We start from the raw sequence: 14971 nt of genomic DNA on the forward strand, positions 1-14971 counted from the left end.
ATGAGTCATTCTCCGGCAGCCAATTACGCCGACAGCTACGACGAGAGCTACGGAGATAGCTATGCGGCATACTACGGTGACGATTATACGAACGGCGCATCTTCGTCAACACAGCAAACGTCGGAGCCTTACCGCGGAAGCATCGACTGGTCCCAGTATGACTATGTCCCTACCGAGGACGGAGGTTACTGGCAGATGAAACCGCGATATGTTCCTGCAGGACAGTTTCCAGCAGTGATACCCCACCAAGGGTACGTGACAGTCGGGGCCTCTCACGCAACCATGAAAAGCGATGCTAACGATGCTGCGTGCAGGGGTCAAGAGCAGCAAGAAGCAGTGGACTACAAGTTCCCCTGTCTGGAGGCGGGGTGCACAGCGAACCCGTTCAAGCGCAAAGCCGATCTCGAGAGGCATTACAGACAAGTCCACCAGGACCCGTCCAAGAAAGAAGCTCACAAGTGCGACTACCCAAAGTGTTCACGGAAAAACGAGCCGTTTGGACGACGAGACCATTTCCGGGACCATCTGCGAGATTACCACAACGAGGACATCTTCAAGCGAGGTACGCACGTCGAAGACGGCTGGCTCAAAGGACGCAACCTCTCGTCGCGGTGGTGGCGGTGCTCGAAATGCTTGATCCGAGTCGACGTCAACTCGTACCCCGACCACGTCTGCCCAAAGTGCAAGAATCCATGCGAAGACAAGCGCAAGCGTGCGAGAGGTTGGCACTGAGGGTCGTCGAGGGCACTGCCCCCATGAATTTTCACCTGGCGGTAAAAAAGCTGATGCCTAGAGATGAAGATGACACCCACGCGCGCGCGCGCGCGCGCATACACACAAACACACACGCACACACCTCTGCAACTGGACGACTGCTTCCCCACATGGAAGGTAGTGATGGATGTTTCGCGACGTAACGCAAGCCACATTCGGAATCCAGGAGTCGGGGCAATTACCCGACACCGACACGACATGACAACCTGGCAAGGAACCTCGTTTTTCTTGTTTGGTTCGGTAAGAGCGCGGCTGATGCAGCACAAGCTCATGACGCTGGCGGCATAGCAGGGCCAATCATGTCGGAGCGCCTTGGCCACCCTGCAGCTCCCTTTCTCTTTCGGAACTGGGCGGCCGGCGCAGTCCCATGCCAGGCTTTCCGTACCGTACCGGGACCAAAAAGGCCGTGAGGTTACCCTTTGCGCCTTCATTGCGATTGGGCGTGGTCAGCATGATCCCAGGCATCCGTGTGGACCGGGAGGGTTGTGAGGGTGTCGTTTGACGTCCGGCTATGCCCAAGCGGGAAGGCTTCGAGAAGGGTTCCGTGCCGGCTGCGTGGCTTTGGCCTCTCCACGTCCGACACTGACGGTGGTTGTGATACCTTGGAAATGATTTCAGCCAGTTGCTGTACTTGATTCATACGAGGGGTGGAACGCTCAAGCATGCATAGATAGGCTGACAGCAAGGCAGTTGCCTTAGCGTAGCTGGGGTGTGTGTGTGTGTATGTGTGTGGGTGTGTGTGTGTGTGTGTGTGTGTGTGTGTGTGGTGATTGACAACGATAACTCCTAGTTAGAGGGCTTGTTGTGTATTGTTTCTCTGCATGGCAGCGGGGGGGGCAAGGATTGTGTCTTTCTTTACTCCTTTCCTGTCTGGTTTTGGTTTGGTTGTCTTTGGAACTGGGGGTGTGAAAGGGGTGTGAGAGTGGAAGAGACGGACGGATTGATACGACGGACGACGATTGGAGCACCTTGCAGATGTGGCGCAAGGCATATTCGGGATGATGAGAGGCGGTTTTTAATGGTTGATGTGGGTCGATTTATCGGTCTTCTCGTACTCGAGGCATTGCATTCAAGGGTCTTTGACTGGGCTGATCGGACAACGGATGGTCATGCATACGGGACGGCGACGGCTTACCGTTTTCCGGAAGCGGGACACCTCTGATTTTCTTCCCTTTTTTTTCTTCTTCCTTTTTCTTTACTTCTTTAGCAACCATGGCTGCTGCCACGACATCAAACGACGGACGGTAAACGACCTAGGCTGTTGGAGGGATCAACAGCGTAAGGGACAAGACAGAGATAGAAGGGAGGGAGTCGGGGGGAGGAGGGACAGAGTAACGAAGACAAAGATACCCTATTTGGATAACACATCCGCTTCTAATTGATCGCATCGTACACGGCTGACGGGAGCGGCAGGCTGAGCCCATGAGATGAGCTCACCCTACCGATGTCTCTCGCTTGGGAGGGAGGGCCGGAGTGAAACAGGTAAACAGAGAGGCCTTGGGTCAGGTAAGCTTAGTGGAAGAAAGGTGGTTGGCGGAATAGGGCCGCGGTGGTGGAATTGGTTTGATGGCGGATGGATGGAAGTGAAACCGGCCCACTCGGTTACGTTGGGACAGGAATGGTCCGCCAAAACAGAAACAGCCTTGTGGGAATGTCTGACGATGGCACGATAGGGACAGAGCATGTTTTGTCTCGGGTCCTCTTTGGGTCGTACTCCGAGGATAGGTATTGGGATTGAGAGAGAGAGCGTGTGTGAGTGGGTGTGTGTATGTATGTGTGTGTAAGGTACTGGGTTGAGCAGTTGGGAAAACGCCAAGCCTAGCATGCCCTGCAGGGTGCGGGGAGACGGGTGGTGGTGGCTTAGAATCGATAGGCTTAGCGTACATACGCTGATGATGGCGCAAGGGCGAACTGGGACTTTGGTGCTGGAGGTGGGCGATGTATCATACATAAAGAACATACTGACATTACACTCCATGCATGCCATGGTTTCTGTTGATCGCCTGCTGCGGAGCCCTCCAGCCAAGAAGGGGCGGTGGTGATCTCTACGAGAGCTAGTGTACTCCGTAAGCAGTGTGGCATTCTGTCTTGTCAGTTTACGAACACGACACGGATATGAAATGATGAGCCCGCCCTGTTTCTCCATGGGGACATTTGCAAGCAACATGGCATGCAAGCAGGCACGAGCACGTTCTCGGCGACGATTCCGATAAGTATGATTTGCCGGCGAATTGCTGCTGCTGCTGCTGCTAATGCGGCAGATATGTCAAAGAAGCTGACGAGACTGGGTGTCCAGAGGATGACGGACTGGGACGCGGGAGAGATACAGGGTATCCTCACCTCAGTCATTCTCTCCCTTAAGAGAGAGATGGAGACAGAGAGGCTGCGCAGCGGTGTACGTGTACGGCGTAGAAATAAGGAATCTTGGCGGGGGTGCATGGGTACAGCGTTTATGCTTATTGGAGTGTGTGTGTGTGTGTGTGTGTGTGTGTGTGTGTGTGTGTGTGCGTGAGAAACTGGGCTGTGATGGATGCTCTTATTTGCCAGTGTATGGAATCACTCGTACATTCAGTGCGCGCGCACACGAACACACACCACACCTGCACCGTAGTGAGGCCAGCCAGGCGAGCCCTGCCTGCCTGTCTTTCCTCGGCCTGGAGGATACAGCAATAGTGCCAATAGTTCAAACGAAACCTTGCTTTGGGTCGTAGGAGCCGGCTGGGATTAGAGTCGGGTTTAGCGCCCATCGCGGCGCGGCGTCGTCACGGCCACCGTCGTCACGGCCACTGTCGTGGCCCAACGAAAACAACAACGGGGATATCGCTAGGAGTTGGCAAAACGGCACCCTCTGCAGGTTGTGTCAATGGATGTGGTGCGCTCTGGGGAGACAACGCCAGCAAAGATGCCCTCCCTCGGATGGGGCACAGCGGCGGAGAGAACATCAATTGATTAGAACCACACTCGACCTGATCGACTACCCATTGACTGCAACCAAATGTCGTAAATTTGTAGATCCGTAGGGATAAGAGAAACCGGCTTGTATACGTACCTTGGTAAAGAGAAAGGGATAGGGCTGAGCCGTTTCTGGATGGTCGAGGGGAGGGAGTGAGACATTGGCATGTTCGTCTAGATTGGCGGTGTTCAGATATCCAGGATATTAGGCATCACCAAGGTACACCACACCATTCGGACTCTTGGCCGTTAGATAGCCTGCACAAGGAATCCCTCTCATCTGAGATAAACAGACCTGCCGAATGCAAAGGATATGCGCAAGGCTATCACCGCTGAGAGGGCAGTGTACGTAGGCGCCCGTGGAAAAGGGAACACGAGACATGAGACTGGCGCGAGGGACACCGATATCTGACAGGCAGGTTTGGCTGCAGGCTGCAAGAGTTGCATCGCATACCGAGGTTACGTTTGACGTGATCCTTTCGTGGTTGTGTGTGTGTGTGTGTGTGTGTGTGTGTGTGCGTGCGTGCGTATGACTCGGCTGTGTGCTTTTTCCAGTCTTGTTGTTAGCATGGATTGCGTAGGGAACGTTGTAGATCGGTCGGTCGGTCACATATGCACAAGACTCCGCGGACTGCGCAGGAGCCGGTGCAGCATTCACAATCGGGCGACGGAGGTTCGGAGGGAGCCGCACGTGACGTCTGCCGGGATTATGCTTATCAGATAAGTGGCCTTGCTCAAGGATAGAGGTATGTAAGTTCCCCTACCAGCCTGTGCTTACCTAAGGCAGGACAAGAACCTCGGTGTTCAGAGCTCGGTGCTTCGGTGGTCGTTGCGACGGGGAGGTCTAGCGTCGCCGAGATCGGAGCGACCCAGCGAATTTTTTTAATCTCTTTTTTTAATTTTTTTTAATTTTTTTGGGGGGGAAACCCCCCGCCTTTTTTTTTTTTTTTTCTCTTTGGAAAGCTCTAGGGCTTTATCGATGAGTTTCTGGGTCGATACCAGTGTTAGTGCTGAGTGCTTGTTGCTGATCCTACCAAGATGCGGAGTCCCTACACGACTCCGGCAAAGAGGTAGCAATGTGCCGGCGCATTTTAACTCCGGCATCATCGCAAGACGAACGCCTGTACCCCTCAACCTTGCCTAGATATCAACCAGAATTTACGTCCGGCGGGCAATGAACCACATAGGCCGAGCAATGTCTAGAACCAACAAACGAAACAGTTATTACGATGCGCAGCACCCTCGTCCGTTGGAGGCTTCAAGCAACAACATTGAATGCTGTTTCGCCCTGTTTGCTTTCCCCGCACGAAGCTCTCTGGCAGCATGTGGGGAAGAGGCGCAGAGAGGTCCTTTCTTTAGCCCTTCCAATCAGACTCCTTCCGTGCAGTGTTCCCGTTCCTTCTACCCATTCCGTTCACGTATTAGTTGCTCCGCAAACAGCAGAATGGGGGGTCGAGGGTTGGGTCACAGGCGCTCTTCTGAGACAAGAAGAGGTGATGCCTGCAGGACGAAACTTTTTCGCTGCAGAAGATTTTCGTGTCGATTGAGCACGGCTCGACAACGACAGTCGAAGGATAAATGGTACTTAGCTCAAGGTTTTGTTCAAGGCTGCATGCCAATATAGGATCACGAAAAGGACTCATCCAACCTCAGAAGCCAAGGACCGACCGAGTAGTGGTCGGTCCGAGGTAGGTAGGGGGAGGGATCCCTTGCCCTGACTGGGGCCGATGTTATCCATCCACGGAATTGGTCGTTCTACTTCTAATACCTCGCAAGCTCTGCGGCCAGCGGCCGGTCAGTGGACACTATAGAAAATACCTGCAAAAATAGAGCTGCGTGGTATCTCTACTTCAATATCTACGTAGCTTCGTCTGACCCGCCCACATCGGTCCCCGGGGAGGGTAAAAAAAAAAAAACACACCTGTGACGATCTCGGCTCTCGGCTGTCCTCCCGCCTTGCTGTTGCGGTTCCGTGCTGTTTGACTCTTGCTCAGCTCCTGCTTGACTCTTGCCCCGTACGAGTTTGATTGCAACCGGTCGCATCCCTCCCACCTCTTCCTCTACAAAGCGGTTTGCCATTATTAGCCTTTGCAAGCTTCCCCTCACCATCATCTTCCTCCCCGAACCGGACCTACTCGAGATCGCAGCTTCGCAACCGTCATCAACTAGTCGTGGCTTGGCTCTTGCACATCCGCTACGTACGTCCTTCTCCTGCACTTGGCGGAAACCTGCAGCAAGCCAACACAGGCCCCGGAAGCCAGTTCAGTTGCCGGCTCATACACTACTCGGGAATCGCTGTCATCTTCCTGTCTCCCCCGCCCGCCGGTCAACGACCGAGAAGCCGAAAATACCCTTCATATTCGCGCGCAACCGCCGCCACTACCCAATTTCCACCGCCATCATGAACGCAGCCCGTTTCCTCCGCCGACCCGCAACCTTTGCCCTCCGCCCATCCTTCTTCGTTCCCCCCTCCAGCTTCTCCCCCGCCCCCGCGTCATTCATCGCCGTCCGCACAATGGCGTCCGCCGTTCAGAAGATCAAGGTCAAGAACCCCGTCGTCGAGCTCGACGGCGACGAGATGACCCGCATCATCTGGCAGACCATCAAGGACAAGTTTATCCACCCCTACCTCGACATAGACCTCAAGTACTACGACCTCGGCCTGCCCTACCGCGACGAGACCAACGATCAGGTCACCCTTGACGCCGCCGAGGCCATCAAGAAGTACTCGGTCGGTGTCAAATGCGCCACCATCACACCCGATGAGGCCCGCGTTGAGGAGTTCAAGCTCAAGAAGAGTAAGTTTGCTTTTTCTTCGCCCACTTGGGACTTCCGCTATGTGTTGGGGTTCCCTCAATCCCTCTTTTTGTCTCATTCTGCACGTCCTCCGCATTTCGGGAGGCGCCGTCGGAAGCCTGCATATAGTTCCCCCCTCGGGGGCTCTGCATAGGTCCCGTCATCACCTCTCGGACCTCTCCCCCACTAGAGTTACAACCAATAGAGACAAGAAATAAGCTAACTAAATGGCTTCCTTCCCTTACGACAGTGTGGCTCTCCCCCAACGGTACCATCCGCAACCACCTTGGCGGCACTGTCTTCCGCGAGCCCATCGTCATCCCCCGCATCCCGCGACTGGTGCCCGGCTGGAAGAAGCCTATCATCATCGGCCGCCACGCGTTCGGCGACCAATACCGCGCCAAGGACGCCGTCCTCCCCGGCCCGGGCACCCTCAAGATGGTCTACACACCCGAAGGTGGTGAACCCCAGGAGATTGAGGTCTTCAAGTTCAAGCAGGGTGGTGGTGTCGCCCAGACCCAGTACAACACGGACGAGTCCATTACCGGCTTCGCCCACGCCTCCTTCAAGCTTGCCCTCGACAAGAAGCTACCCCTGTACATGAGCACCAAGAACACCATCCTCAAGAAGTACGATGGCCGCTTCAAGGACATCTTCCAAGAACTCTACGACACTCAGTACAAGGCCGACTTCGAAGCGGCCGGCATCTGGTACGAGCACCGCCTCATTGACGACATGGTCGCCCAGATGATCAAGAGCTCCGGTGGCTACATCATGGCCCTCAAGAGTGAGTCCCCCGTCCCGTTTTCAAAACATCTCGATTCTTGGAGAATAAGGAGTGACACAATCACTGACGCGACGACCAGACTACGATGGTGACGTCCAGTCCGACATTGTCGCCCAGGGCTTCGGCTCCCTCGGCCTCATGACCTCGGTCCTCATCACTCCCGACGGCAAAACCTTCGAGTCTGAGGCGGCCCATGGCACTGTGACGCGCCACTTCCGCGAGCACCAGAAAGGCAAGGAGACGTCGACCAACCCCATCGCCTCTATCTTCGCCTGGACCCGCGGTCTCATCCAGCGCGGCAAGCTCGACGACACCCCCGAGGTCGTCGCCTTCGCCGAGTCCCTCGAGAAAGCCTGCATCGACACTGTCGACGTCGATGGCATCATGACCAAGGACCTCGCGCTCGCCTGCGGCAAGTCCGCCCGCGAGGACTATGCCACCACCAACGAGTACCTCGACGCCGTCGAGCGCCGCATGAAGGCTATCCTCAAGGAGAAGCTGTAAACCGTCGGTTTGCCCTTGCTAAAAGCGGCCGGGAGGCATGCCACGATCACATTTTTCTCAAAGGCAAAAGCAGGAAGCTTGCTGCGAGACGATACCCATGAAATATAAGAAACAGTTGGGCGGCAGAGTCCGGGAGGGTTTGCTCCCTTTTTCAAGAACACTACTATATCTATGGGCCTGCGATCTTACTTTTTGCCTTTTTTTTTCTTTTTTTTTTTTCGCATTTGAACGTCAATATCGACGGCGGCGGCGGCGGCAGCAGCAGCAGCAGCATGGCCATATATCTCTTTGTATTTTCGGTTTCGTCTCTTCCGAATCTTCTTGTGAGCTACTTCATATCACGCCCGTCTCGACATTAATCAGCGAAAGACGGACACTGCGAGAGAGGAAGAGACTGGGTGAGGGAGGCCGTTCGTAGATAGGAGAAGCCAGCTCCGTGGTGAATATCGACAGCCATTTATCACATTGGAAAAAAAGATGTCGTCTGTTGTGTTGCCGTCAAGCGAGCACGCCAAAGATGGCGGTGAAATAATGAAAAGAAAACAATTGTGCCATTGCCAGTCCTTGATAAGTTTTGTCCTTCCCCCCTTCGAATCTGGGTCTGGTGGAGGATACCCCCGTTACGCCGTCCCTTTGATTTCTGTTCCTCTACTTCACTTGCCCCACGCGCATGCTCGTAAGCCTTGAACCTCCCCCCGGCGATCGAAGAAGATGCGAAACCGCCATCATTCTGTGATGTACTGTACAATTCTAAAAAGGAAATGAGGGTGGAAAAGAAAGGAAAAAAGTGTCCGCGCAGGGTTTTTTTTTCCCCAGCCCGTGTATACATGCCGGGTTTGGTTAAGCCGCCCTCCCCATACTGGCCTGTGTGTGCCGTTGGTGGGCAGCTACGCCAGAAGAGTCCGAATGCTCAGTTGTGAAACCCCCTTGATGTGAAGTAGACCCTGCTCGAGTTTCTGCAACGATTCCCATGCAATGGCTTAAACAGTTTAATGTCAATTCCTGTATTAACAGGCAGACTGCCGCAAACCGCCGGTGGCCGTTGGGCATTTGGTCCAACCCCCAGACACGTTCGCATCCGTCAGCCATCAATACGGGCAAGCCACTAGTCGTCCCTGTCGCGCGCGGCCTCGCTCTTGCGGCCCCGCTTTGTCACCGTAGGGGTCCCGATGTCAGCGCCCTCGCTCTTACGCTTCTTCTTGGTAGGTCGGCTGCTCGAGCCTCGGGGCCGGTACCCCTCGTCCTCGTCTCTGCCGGCGCGCTTTCTCTTGCCGCGACCCGTGGCCGGGGTCGCGAAGCTGGGGCCGTCCGAGTCCGCCTCGTCATCCATGCTCTGGTCGTAGCTGTCGGCGTCCCGCCGCAGAGCGGCTGCCCGTTCGGCAGCCGCCGCCGCCTTCTCAGCGGCCCTCTGCGCGGCTTTCTCGGCCCGCACGGCTGCGAGGGAGGCACGCTTACCGCCTCGGGACCGGCCGCCACGAGTCGATTCACCCCTATGTGCGCCGCCGCGTCGCTTACGGCCGTCGGTCGGGGGGGCCTCGACAGTCTCGTCGTCAGCGGCGGTAGCGGCATTTTCGGCATCTTGCAGGAACGTCTTGGGCGCGTGCTTGCGCAGCCAGTTGTACACGCTTGTAGGGTTCTTCATAGCGATGCTCTGGGAGAGCGCGTGGGGGTTGGTCTCCGGAAGGGGGGCGTTCGTGCGGGCGGCGGGCGCCAGCGTCGGAAGAAGGTTGTCAGGGTCGACACGTCTGTCGACATCGTGCATATAGTCATCGATGTCGTCAGGCGTCAGGAAAGACGGAGGATGGAGCTCGCCGGAGAAAGGCTCCATGTCGGCAACCACGGTGGGATATTGCTCCTTTGCCTGGGAGTAGGTATAGTGCGGCACCTCGTTGAGGAGCGTCTTCAACGACTTTGTCGGTCCATCGGAACTCGGCTCTTTATCGACGTCAAGAGGGAGGAATGGGGAATCTTCGGGGGTTTCCTGTGCAAGGTCGAAGCGTTTGTCGTAGGGTATTTGAGCCGAGGCATTCATGTCCAGCAGCAGGTCGAGTATGCGACTGTTGAGAAAAGAAAAGTGTTAAAGCACCGCACAACTTTACCTAGGGGGCCTGTCCAATGATGGATTCTGTGCACTCACTCGTTCTCGATGGCGATACGTTTGGCAGTAGCGAGCGCGTGAGACTCCTGACGATGCAGCTCCTCGCAGTCGTGCATCTTCTGGTCAAATGTGATGCGCATCTTGCGGTACTTCTTCTTCCACGACTTATACGTCGTCTTTCCCTCTCCTGTTCTGCCGTCGTCGGAGTCGTGGCCCTCGGCCTTGACTTCGCGGCTCGTGCTGGTGCCGTTGGCGTCGCTCATGGCGGACGGCATGGGGCGCAGACAACGGGGAGGGTTTTCCGGTAATTGTCGGGATGGGGGCAATCAATCGCGAATCGGAGATGGCATCGATTGACTGAAAGAGGGGGTTTTAACGATGAAGGGCGAATTACAGGTATCTCCTACCATTGACGGGTGAGGGAATTTGTTGATGCTGTTGATGACATTAAGAGCTGGCTGACTGTGGGATTGGGAGACCGCGACGTTGCGTACGGAGTTTCCACTGGCGCGCGGATGCAGGGCGACGAGGCTGCGATGCACGTTCCTGACCACTTCTCTCCAGTGAGAGCTTGGGGAAAGCGTCAACAATACAACTACGCGGGGGGTCTACATAAGCAAGCTTACGCTCGAGAGGAGGGTGTGGGCTGAGCAAGGAAATATGGGGTGTGGCTATCATATCTCAAACTCTCCAAATCTTCGCTCTCACTTTTGGAGTGAAAGGTCACAAAATCGACTGAGTTACAGCTACCACAACCCGGCTTTTACTACACGTCCAACCCCCTTCCCGCGTCCGCGATTGCATGTTCCGCTTCTCCAGAGCTTTCCGAATGGCCGAAAACGCAGCAAAGAGACTCAAGATGTCGCCCGTTACCATCGGCACCCACAATGGCCACTTCCACGCCGACGAGGCCCTGGCCGTGCACATGCTGCGCAAGTTGCCCACCTACCACGACTCCCAGCTGATCCGCACCCGCGACCCCAAGCTTCTCGAGACCTGCCACACCGTCGTCGACGTCGGCGGCGAGTACGACGACGGCAAGAAGCGCTACGACCACCACCAGCGCGGCTTCGCCACCACCTTCCCCGGCAAGAACACTAAGCTGTCGAGTGCCGGCCTTGTCTTCATGCACTTTGGTAAGGCCATTATCGCCCAGAAGCTCAGCGAGGGCGCCGAGAAGCCCGTCACCGAGGACAGCCCCGAGGTCGAGCTGTTGTACAACAAGCTGTACGAGAGCTTCGTCGAGGCCCTCGACGCCCACGACAACGGCATCTCCGTCTACGACCCCAAGGCCGTCGCCGCCGCGGGCCTCGAGAAGCGCTTCAGCGAGGGCGCCTTCACCCTCGGCTCCGTCGTTGGCCGCCTGAACCCTAACTGGAACGACCCGGTTCCGTCGGACCCGGCCGAGGCTCAGAAGCTCGAAGACGAGCGCTTCGTCAAGGCGAGCCGCCGCATCGGCGAGGAGTTTGACGCCGACCTCGACTACTACGCCAAGGCGTGGTTGCCTGCCCGCGCCGTCGTGCAGGCCGCCTTCGAGAAGCGCACGCAATACGACCCCGAGGGCCGCGTGCTGGTGCTCGAGGGCCAGAGCGCCCCCTGGAAGGATCACCTGTACTCCCTCGAAGAAGGCAAGCCCTCTGTCGTCTACGTCTTGTACCCCGAGAAGCCCGCGCCCGATGCCAAGTGGCGCGTGCAGGCGGTGCCCGTCACCAAGGACTCGTTCGAGAGCCGCAAGCCGCTGCCTGAGGCGTGGCGCGGATTCAGAGACGAGGAGCTGGACGGCATCTCCGGCATCCCCGGCTGCGTCTTCGTTCACGCGGCTGGCTTTATCGGCGGAAATAAGACCTTCGATGGCGCCAAGGACATGGCGATCAAGGCATTGGCTCTGTAGAAGGTGGGCGCCCGAAGAGTCTGGTCACTGGGAGGAAGGTCATTGGAACATGGGACGGCGTATGGCATCAAAGAAAAAAGTGTCTTAATGCTCATCAATACATTGGTTTCCCCATCACGCCTACGGGTTGTCCAGAAATTCCTTATCGTGTCATAATGGTGAAGGCGCCAAAACGGCCCCCCCTCCCCCCCTCAGACTCCCCTCTCTCCCTATATGCATACCTGTCAAAATAAAATCGGAATGACCCAGATCTGGTTACGCTCTTGATGTTATCGGGATAGGGAGGGAAGTCCACATGCATCTAGGAAAGCCACCTCACCCCATCGCAGAGTCACATACGGAAGCCGTCAGCAGTGCGCTAACGCCGCTATAAGTGATCGACGGCGTAGAATGGGGTACAATTAGTGGCACGAGGGTATGCACATGTGGTTTAGACGAAGGGAGTTTCGATTTCGGTTATTACCATCTGTCGTTTCCTTTCCTCCCCCTTCGGTCCAGAATCCATGTACGGGGAAAAGTTCAGTCTTCAATACTAGTGCCGCGCATCGTGGGAACATGTCTGGGGATGCGTCGTCGATAGAGCGCCGCAGATCGCAATTCCATCCACAACAGAGAAGCCGACAGATATCGAGTCTCGTTTCCATTTCAACAACCGTTTGTGTTTGGTTCCCACCCGATTCCAACGCCTAAGAGTTCCATGAAAAAAGATTCGACACAGCATCATAACATCATAGTAGAAATCCGGCACCAACAAGCACCCAATTTGCCACCGGGGAGTCCCAACAGTACTCATACGAAGCCTGAGGGAGGAAGAAGCGAGTTGACCAAGTAGACGCAAAGGTCGCTTAAGGCATGTCTCATCTTCGGATAGGAATGCTCTCCATCTTGGCGGTTTCGTCGACCGGCAAGTTATTCTCCTTGTCTTTGTGCTCAACCTCCTCGGCACTGGTCTCCTGGTTGAGGAAGCTTGCCTCCTTCACGGGGCTGCCGGCGTGTGCGCCACTGGGGATGCTGCCGTGGTGCTTGTTGCCGTTGAGGGAGGACGAGGAATTGTTGACGGGGCTCGAGAGGTGAGGGATATTCTCAGGAACGGGGTGTTGGGAGCCGACGGCGCCCGTGTCGACGCTGTCGCCCTTGCCAGCCTTGGACATGGCATAGTCCCCTGAGTCGAAGTACTTGCGGTCCTTCAGGTGCTTGGCGAAGTGGTCCGAACGAGAGGGAAGTTTTCCGTAGAGGCGAAAAAGACGCTGCTCCTCAGGCGAGAGGGACTGGGAGGGTATCAGGTCAGCGGAAGGCACGTTGGTTGTGGCGATGAAGGGCGGATTGAGTTGCAAGTCGCGATGCTACTGCCGGCTTCACTGCCAGGGTGGGGGGGCATTGGGTAGCAAGAGTTTGGTGTTCACTTACCGAGACGTCGATCTTATTCTTCTGAAGGGGGTTCATCTTGTCGGCAGGTGTCGAACTCGAAATTGGCGTTGAACGGTTGGTTGGTATACAAGAGTTCGCTCAAGGTTCGCAGCCAGAAGGGGGGAAGAAGGCGGGAGAGGAGGGACGTTGAAGGTGAAGTAGACGGAGTGGGATGCAGTGCGAGTGACGGAAGTTTGAGGTGCTGGTTGTAAGGCGGCGGGTGCGTCTTAGTGGTTTTTAGCGGGGCCCCTTTCTTTTAGGGGAGAGGGGAACGGGATAGTGAAGTTAGGCCGGGTCCAGAGGCAGAAGGGGGGCAGCAACTCAAGGGTGGGACAAGAGTGAGTGGACGGCAAGGGGTACGTACCTACTGCCCAGATGTACCGCTATATCGTGTGTCGAGTTTGGAGGAGTATCTACCTAGATAGATACCAGGTGGTAGGTACCTCATGCACAGGTGTCAGTTGAAGGAGGTAGTACCTAACTATGTATGCTCGGTTGAGCTCGGAGACAGGCCAGACGAACCACAACAAGGACGCAAGGCACAGGGAGCCTGGCAAAGCCGAGAGCGACTGATTTTAGGTGAATTCAAAGATGAGGTTCGGTTCCAGGGGGGTGGATATGATTTGACTCACAACTAACCGACCGGGCCAGCCATAAACCCTGGATATGGAGTCAGTGGACGGGCAAAAAAATTGGTTTCATCTGGTTTCCATGGTCATGACGAAGCACAAAGTATGAGCAAGGACAATACATAATTAGCAAAAGGAAGGGTCCGGGTCTGTTGTCGAGGACTTTGGCTTGGAGAGTGGCCGCATGAATGTTTACTATCCATGTTATTGCTGGGCTGCCCCATTGCCAATCACCATTCGCTGGTGCCATTAGTTTCGTTCTGCAGTCCAATGGCCTCGATGTCTGGCAGACTGGCCCGGTCCCCGATGACACACAAAGAACGGGGCAACGACTTCTATCCATGGAACAACGGCGCGACGGAGAAGATGCGGCATTATGTGAAGAAATGATGGTAACCTACCTCTGTTGAGGCTACGGGAGGGGCCACCTTCTGCTGTACGCTATGGTTCATCTTGCGAGCCCCATTACCCTCTGGCTGTTTGTCCTTTCGTCCGTCTAGATAATATATATATATAGTTATATAGTTATATATGTATATATACATATATATCCTATAGTGTTCATTGCTCCATGGAAATTTTCGAATCTAGCAAGCTCTTGCTTGACGTGTTTGTCACAGCCATCCCCTGTCGCCCGTGGCATTATCTATCTGGACGGCAGCCCGACCTAGTTATTCGTCTGCTCCTCTTCCGACAAATGCAGCATCCCGGCACCAGCCTAACGCCTCCACCGCGGACTGCGTAACCGTTGCCGATGGCAGAGCGTGCCGCCCTACCGGAAAGCATCCAGCTGTTCACTTGACCTCTTGGCCCCCCGTCCCCATACGGAAAGGATGAGCCACCTACAATTGTACCCCTGGGACCACAGCGAATCACTGCGGGATTCATTCTTTCTAGCCCGGTAAACGACATAACTACCGGTACTACACTACACTGCATATCTAGCATGTAGGTATGTGCTGCAATGCACTCCCAACACTGCCACCCGGAGGATGCAACCCAATTCCTGGACCGGCTCATCGCTGACCCCACCGAGACACAGGATTCCAAGAACAATCGGCTGATTGCCCTGGATTTCCTTGGCGACCCTCAGAGTCTCGATTGACCGTACGGCCATCGGATCGATCTGTCAA

The 14971-nt window shown here is 55.6% G+C and overlaps 6 protein-coding genes across 6 annotated transcripts; 4 read left to right on the forward strand and 2 right to left on the reverse strand.

Moving 5' to 3' along the window:
- Positions 1-732, forward strand: LY79DRAFT_514887 (uncharacterized protein; the record flags this gene model as incomplete). The annotated part of the gene is made up of 2 exons (XM_060554667.1): positions 1-251; positions 315-732. 2 exons carry the CDS (start codon positions 1-3, stop codon positions 730-732), a joined length of 669 nt encoding a protein of 222 aa, XP_060414427.1.
- Positions 733-4669: 3937 nt separating this feature from the next.
- LY79DRAFT_552751 (uncharacterized protein) lies at positions 4670-5604 on the forward strand. Its single transcript, XM_060557730.1, has one exon. The coding sequence runs from the start codon at positions 4901-4903 to the stop codon at positions 5348-5350; it is 450 nt and encodes a 149-aa protein (XP_060414428.1). The 5' UTR covers positions 4670-4900; the 3' UTR covers positions 5351-5604.
- Positions 5605-5696: 92 nt separating this feature from the next.
- LY79DRAFT_552752 (isocitrate dehydrogenase) lies at positions 5697-8049 on the forward strand. Its single transcript, XM_060557731.1, has 3 exons — positions 5697-6524; positions 6773-7309; positions 7389-8049. Exons 1-3 carry the CDS (start codon positions 6128-6130, stop codon positions 7811-7813), a joined length of 1359 nt encoding a protein of 452 aa, XP_060414429.1. The 5' UTR covers positions 5697-6127; the 3' UTR covers positions 7814-8049.
- Positions 8050-8918: 869 nt separating this feature from the next.
- On the reverse strand, positions 8919-10174 carry LY79DRAFT_669458 (IEC3 subunit of the Ino80 complex, chromatin re-modelling-domain-containing protein; the record flags this gene model as incomplete). Its single annotated transcript, XM_060563643.1, has 2 exons — positions 8919-9870; positions 9951-10174. 2 exons carry the CDS (start codon positions 10172-10174, stop codon positions 8919-8921), a joined length of 1176 nt encoding a protein of 391 aa, XP_060414430.1.
- Positions 10175-10534: 360 nt separating this feature from the next.
- On the forward strand, positions 10535-12021 carry LY79DRAFT_552757 (metal-dependent protein hydrolase). The gene has a single exon (XM_060557732.1). The coding sequence runs from the start codon at positions 10714-10716 to the stop codon at positions 11800-11802; it is 1089 nt and encodes a 362-aa protein (XP_060414431.1). The 5' UTR covers positions 10535-10713; the 3' UTR covers positions 11803-12021.
- Positions 12022-12575: 554 nt separating this feature from the next.
- LY79DRAFT_187807 (camp-regulated phosphoprotein/endosulfine conserved region-domain-containing protein) lies at positions 12576-13652 on the reverse strand. Its single transcript, XM_060551358.1, has 3 exons — positions 13574-13652; positions 13210-13435; positions 12576-13070 (listed from the first exon to the last, which is right to left on the reverse strand). Exons 2-3 carry the CDS (start codon positions 13243-13245, stop codon positions 12660-12662), a joined length of 447 nt encoding a protein of 148 aa, XP_060414432.1. The 5' UTR covers positions 13246-13435; positions 13574-13652; the 3' UTR covers positions 12576-12659.
- Between the last annotated feature and the right edge of the window lie 1319 nt (positions 13653-14971).

This window comes from Colletotrichum navitas, assembly GCF_030913465.1.
Source record: "Colletotrichum navitas strain CBS 125086 chromosome Unknown LY79scaffold_27, whole genome shotgun sequence".
Lineage (NCBI taxonomy): Eukaryota > Fungi > Ascomycota > Sordariomycetes > Glomerellales > Glomerellaceae > Colletotrichum > Colletotrichum navitas.

What these genes read in the sequence shown, in the direction of transcription:
- LY79DRAFT_552751 (XM_060557730.1), top strand. Translation starts at nt 4,901, where the DNA reads ATGAACCACATAGGCCGAGCAATGTCTAGAACCAACAAACGAAACAGT.
- LY79DRAFT_552752 (XM_060557731.1), top strand. Translation starts at nt 6,128, where the DNA reads ATGAACGCAGCCCGTTTCCTCCGCCGACCCGCAACCTTTGCCCTCCGC. An exon ending in GGAGTTCAAGCTCAAGAAGA is followed by an intron (nt 6,525 to 6,772) that starts GTAAGTTTGCTT and finishes CCCTTACGACAG; the next exon opens with TGTGGCTCTCCCCCAACGGT. An exon ending in CTACATCATGGCCCTCAAGA is followed by an intron (nt 7,310 to 7,388) that starts GTGAGTCCCCCG and finishes CGCGACGACCAG; the next exon opens with ACTACGATGGTGACGTCCAG.
- LY79DRAFT_552757 (XM_060557732.1), top strand. Translation starts at nt 10,714, where the DNA reads ATGTTCCGCTTCTCCAGAGCTTTCCGAATGGCCGAAAACGCAGCAAAG.
- LY79DRAFT_187807 (XM_060551358.1), bottom strand. Translation starts at nt 13,245, where the DNA reads ATGAACCCCCTTCAGAAGAATAAGATCGACGTCTCG. An exon ending in AGAATAAGATCGACGTCTCG is followed by an intron (nt 13,071 to 13,209) that starts GTAAGTGAACAC and finishes ATACCCTCCCAG; the next exon opens with TCCCTCTCGCCTGAGGAGCA.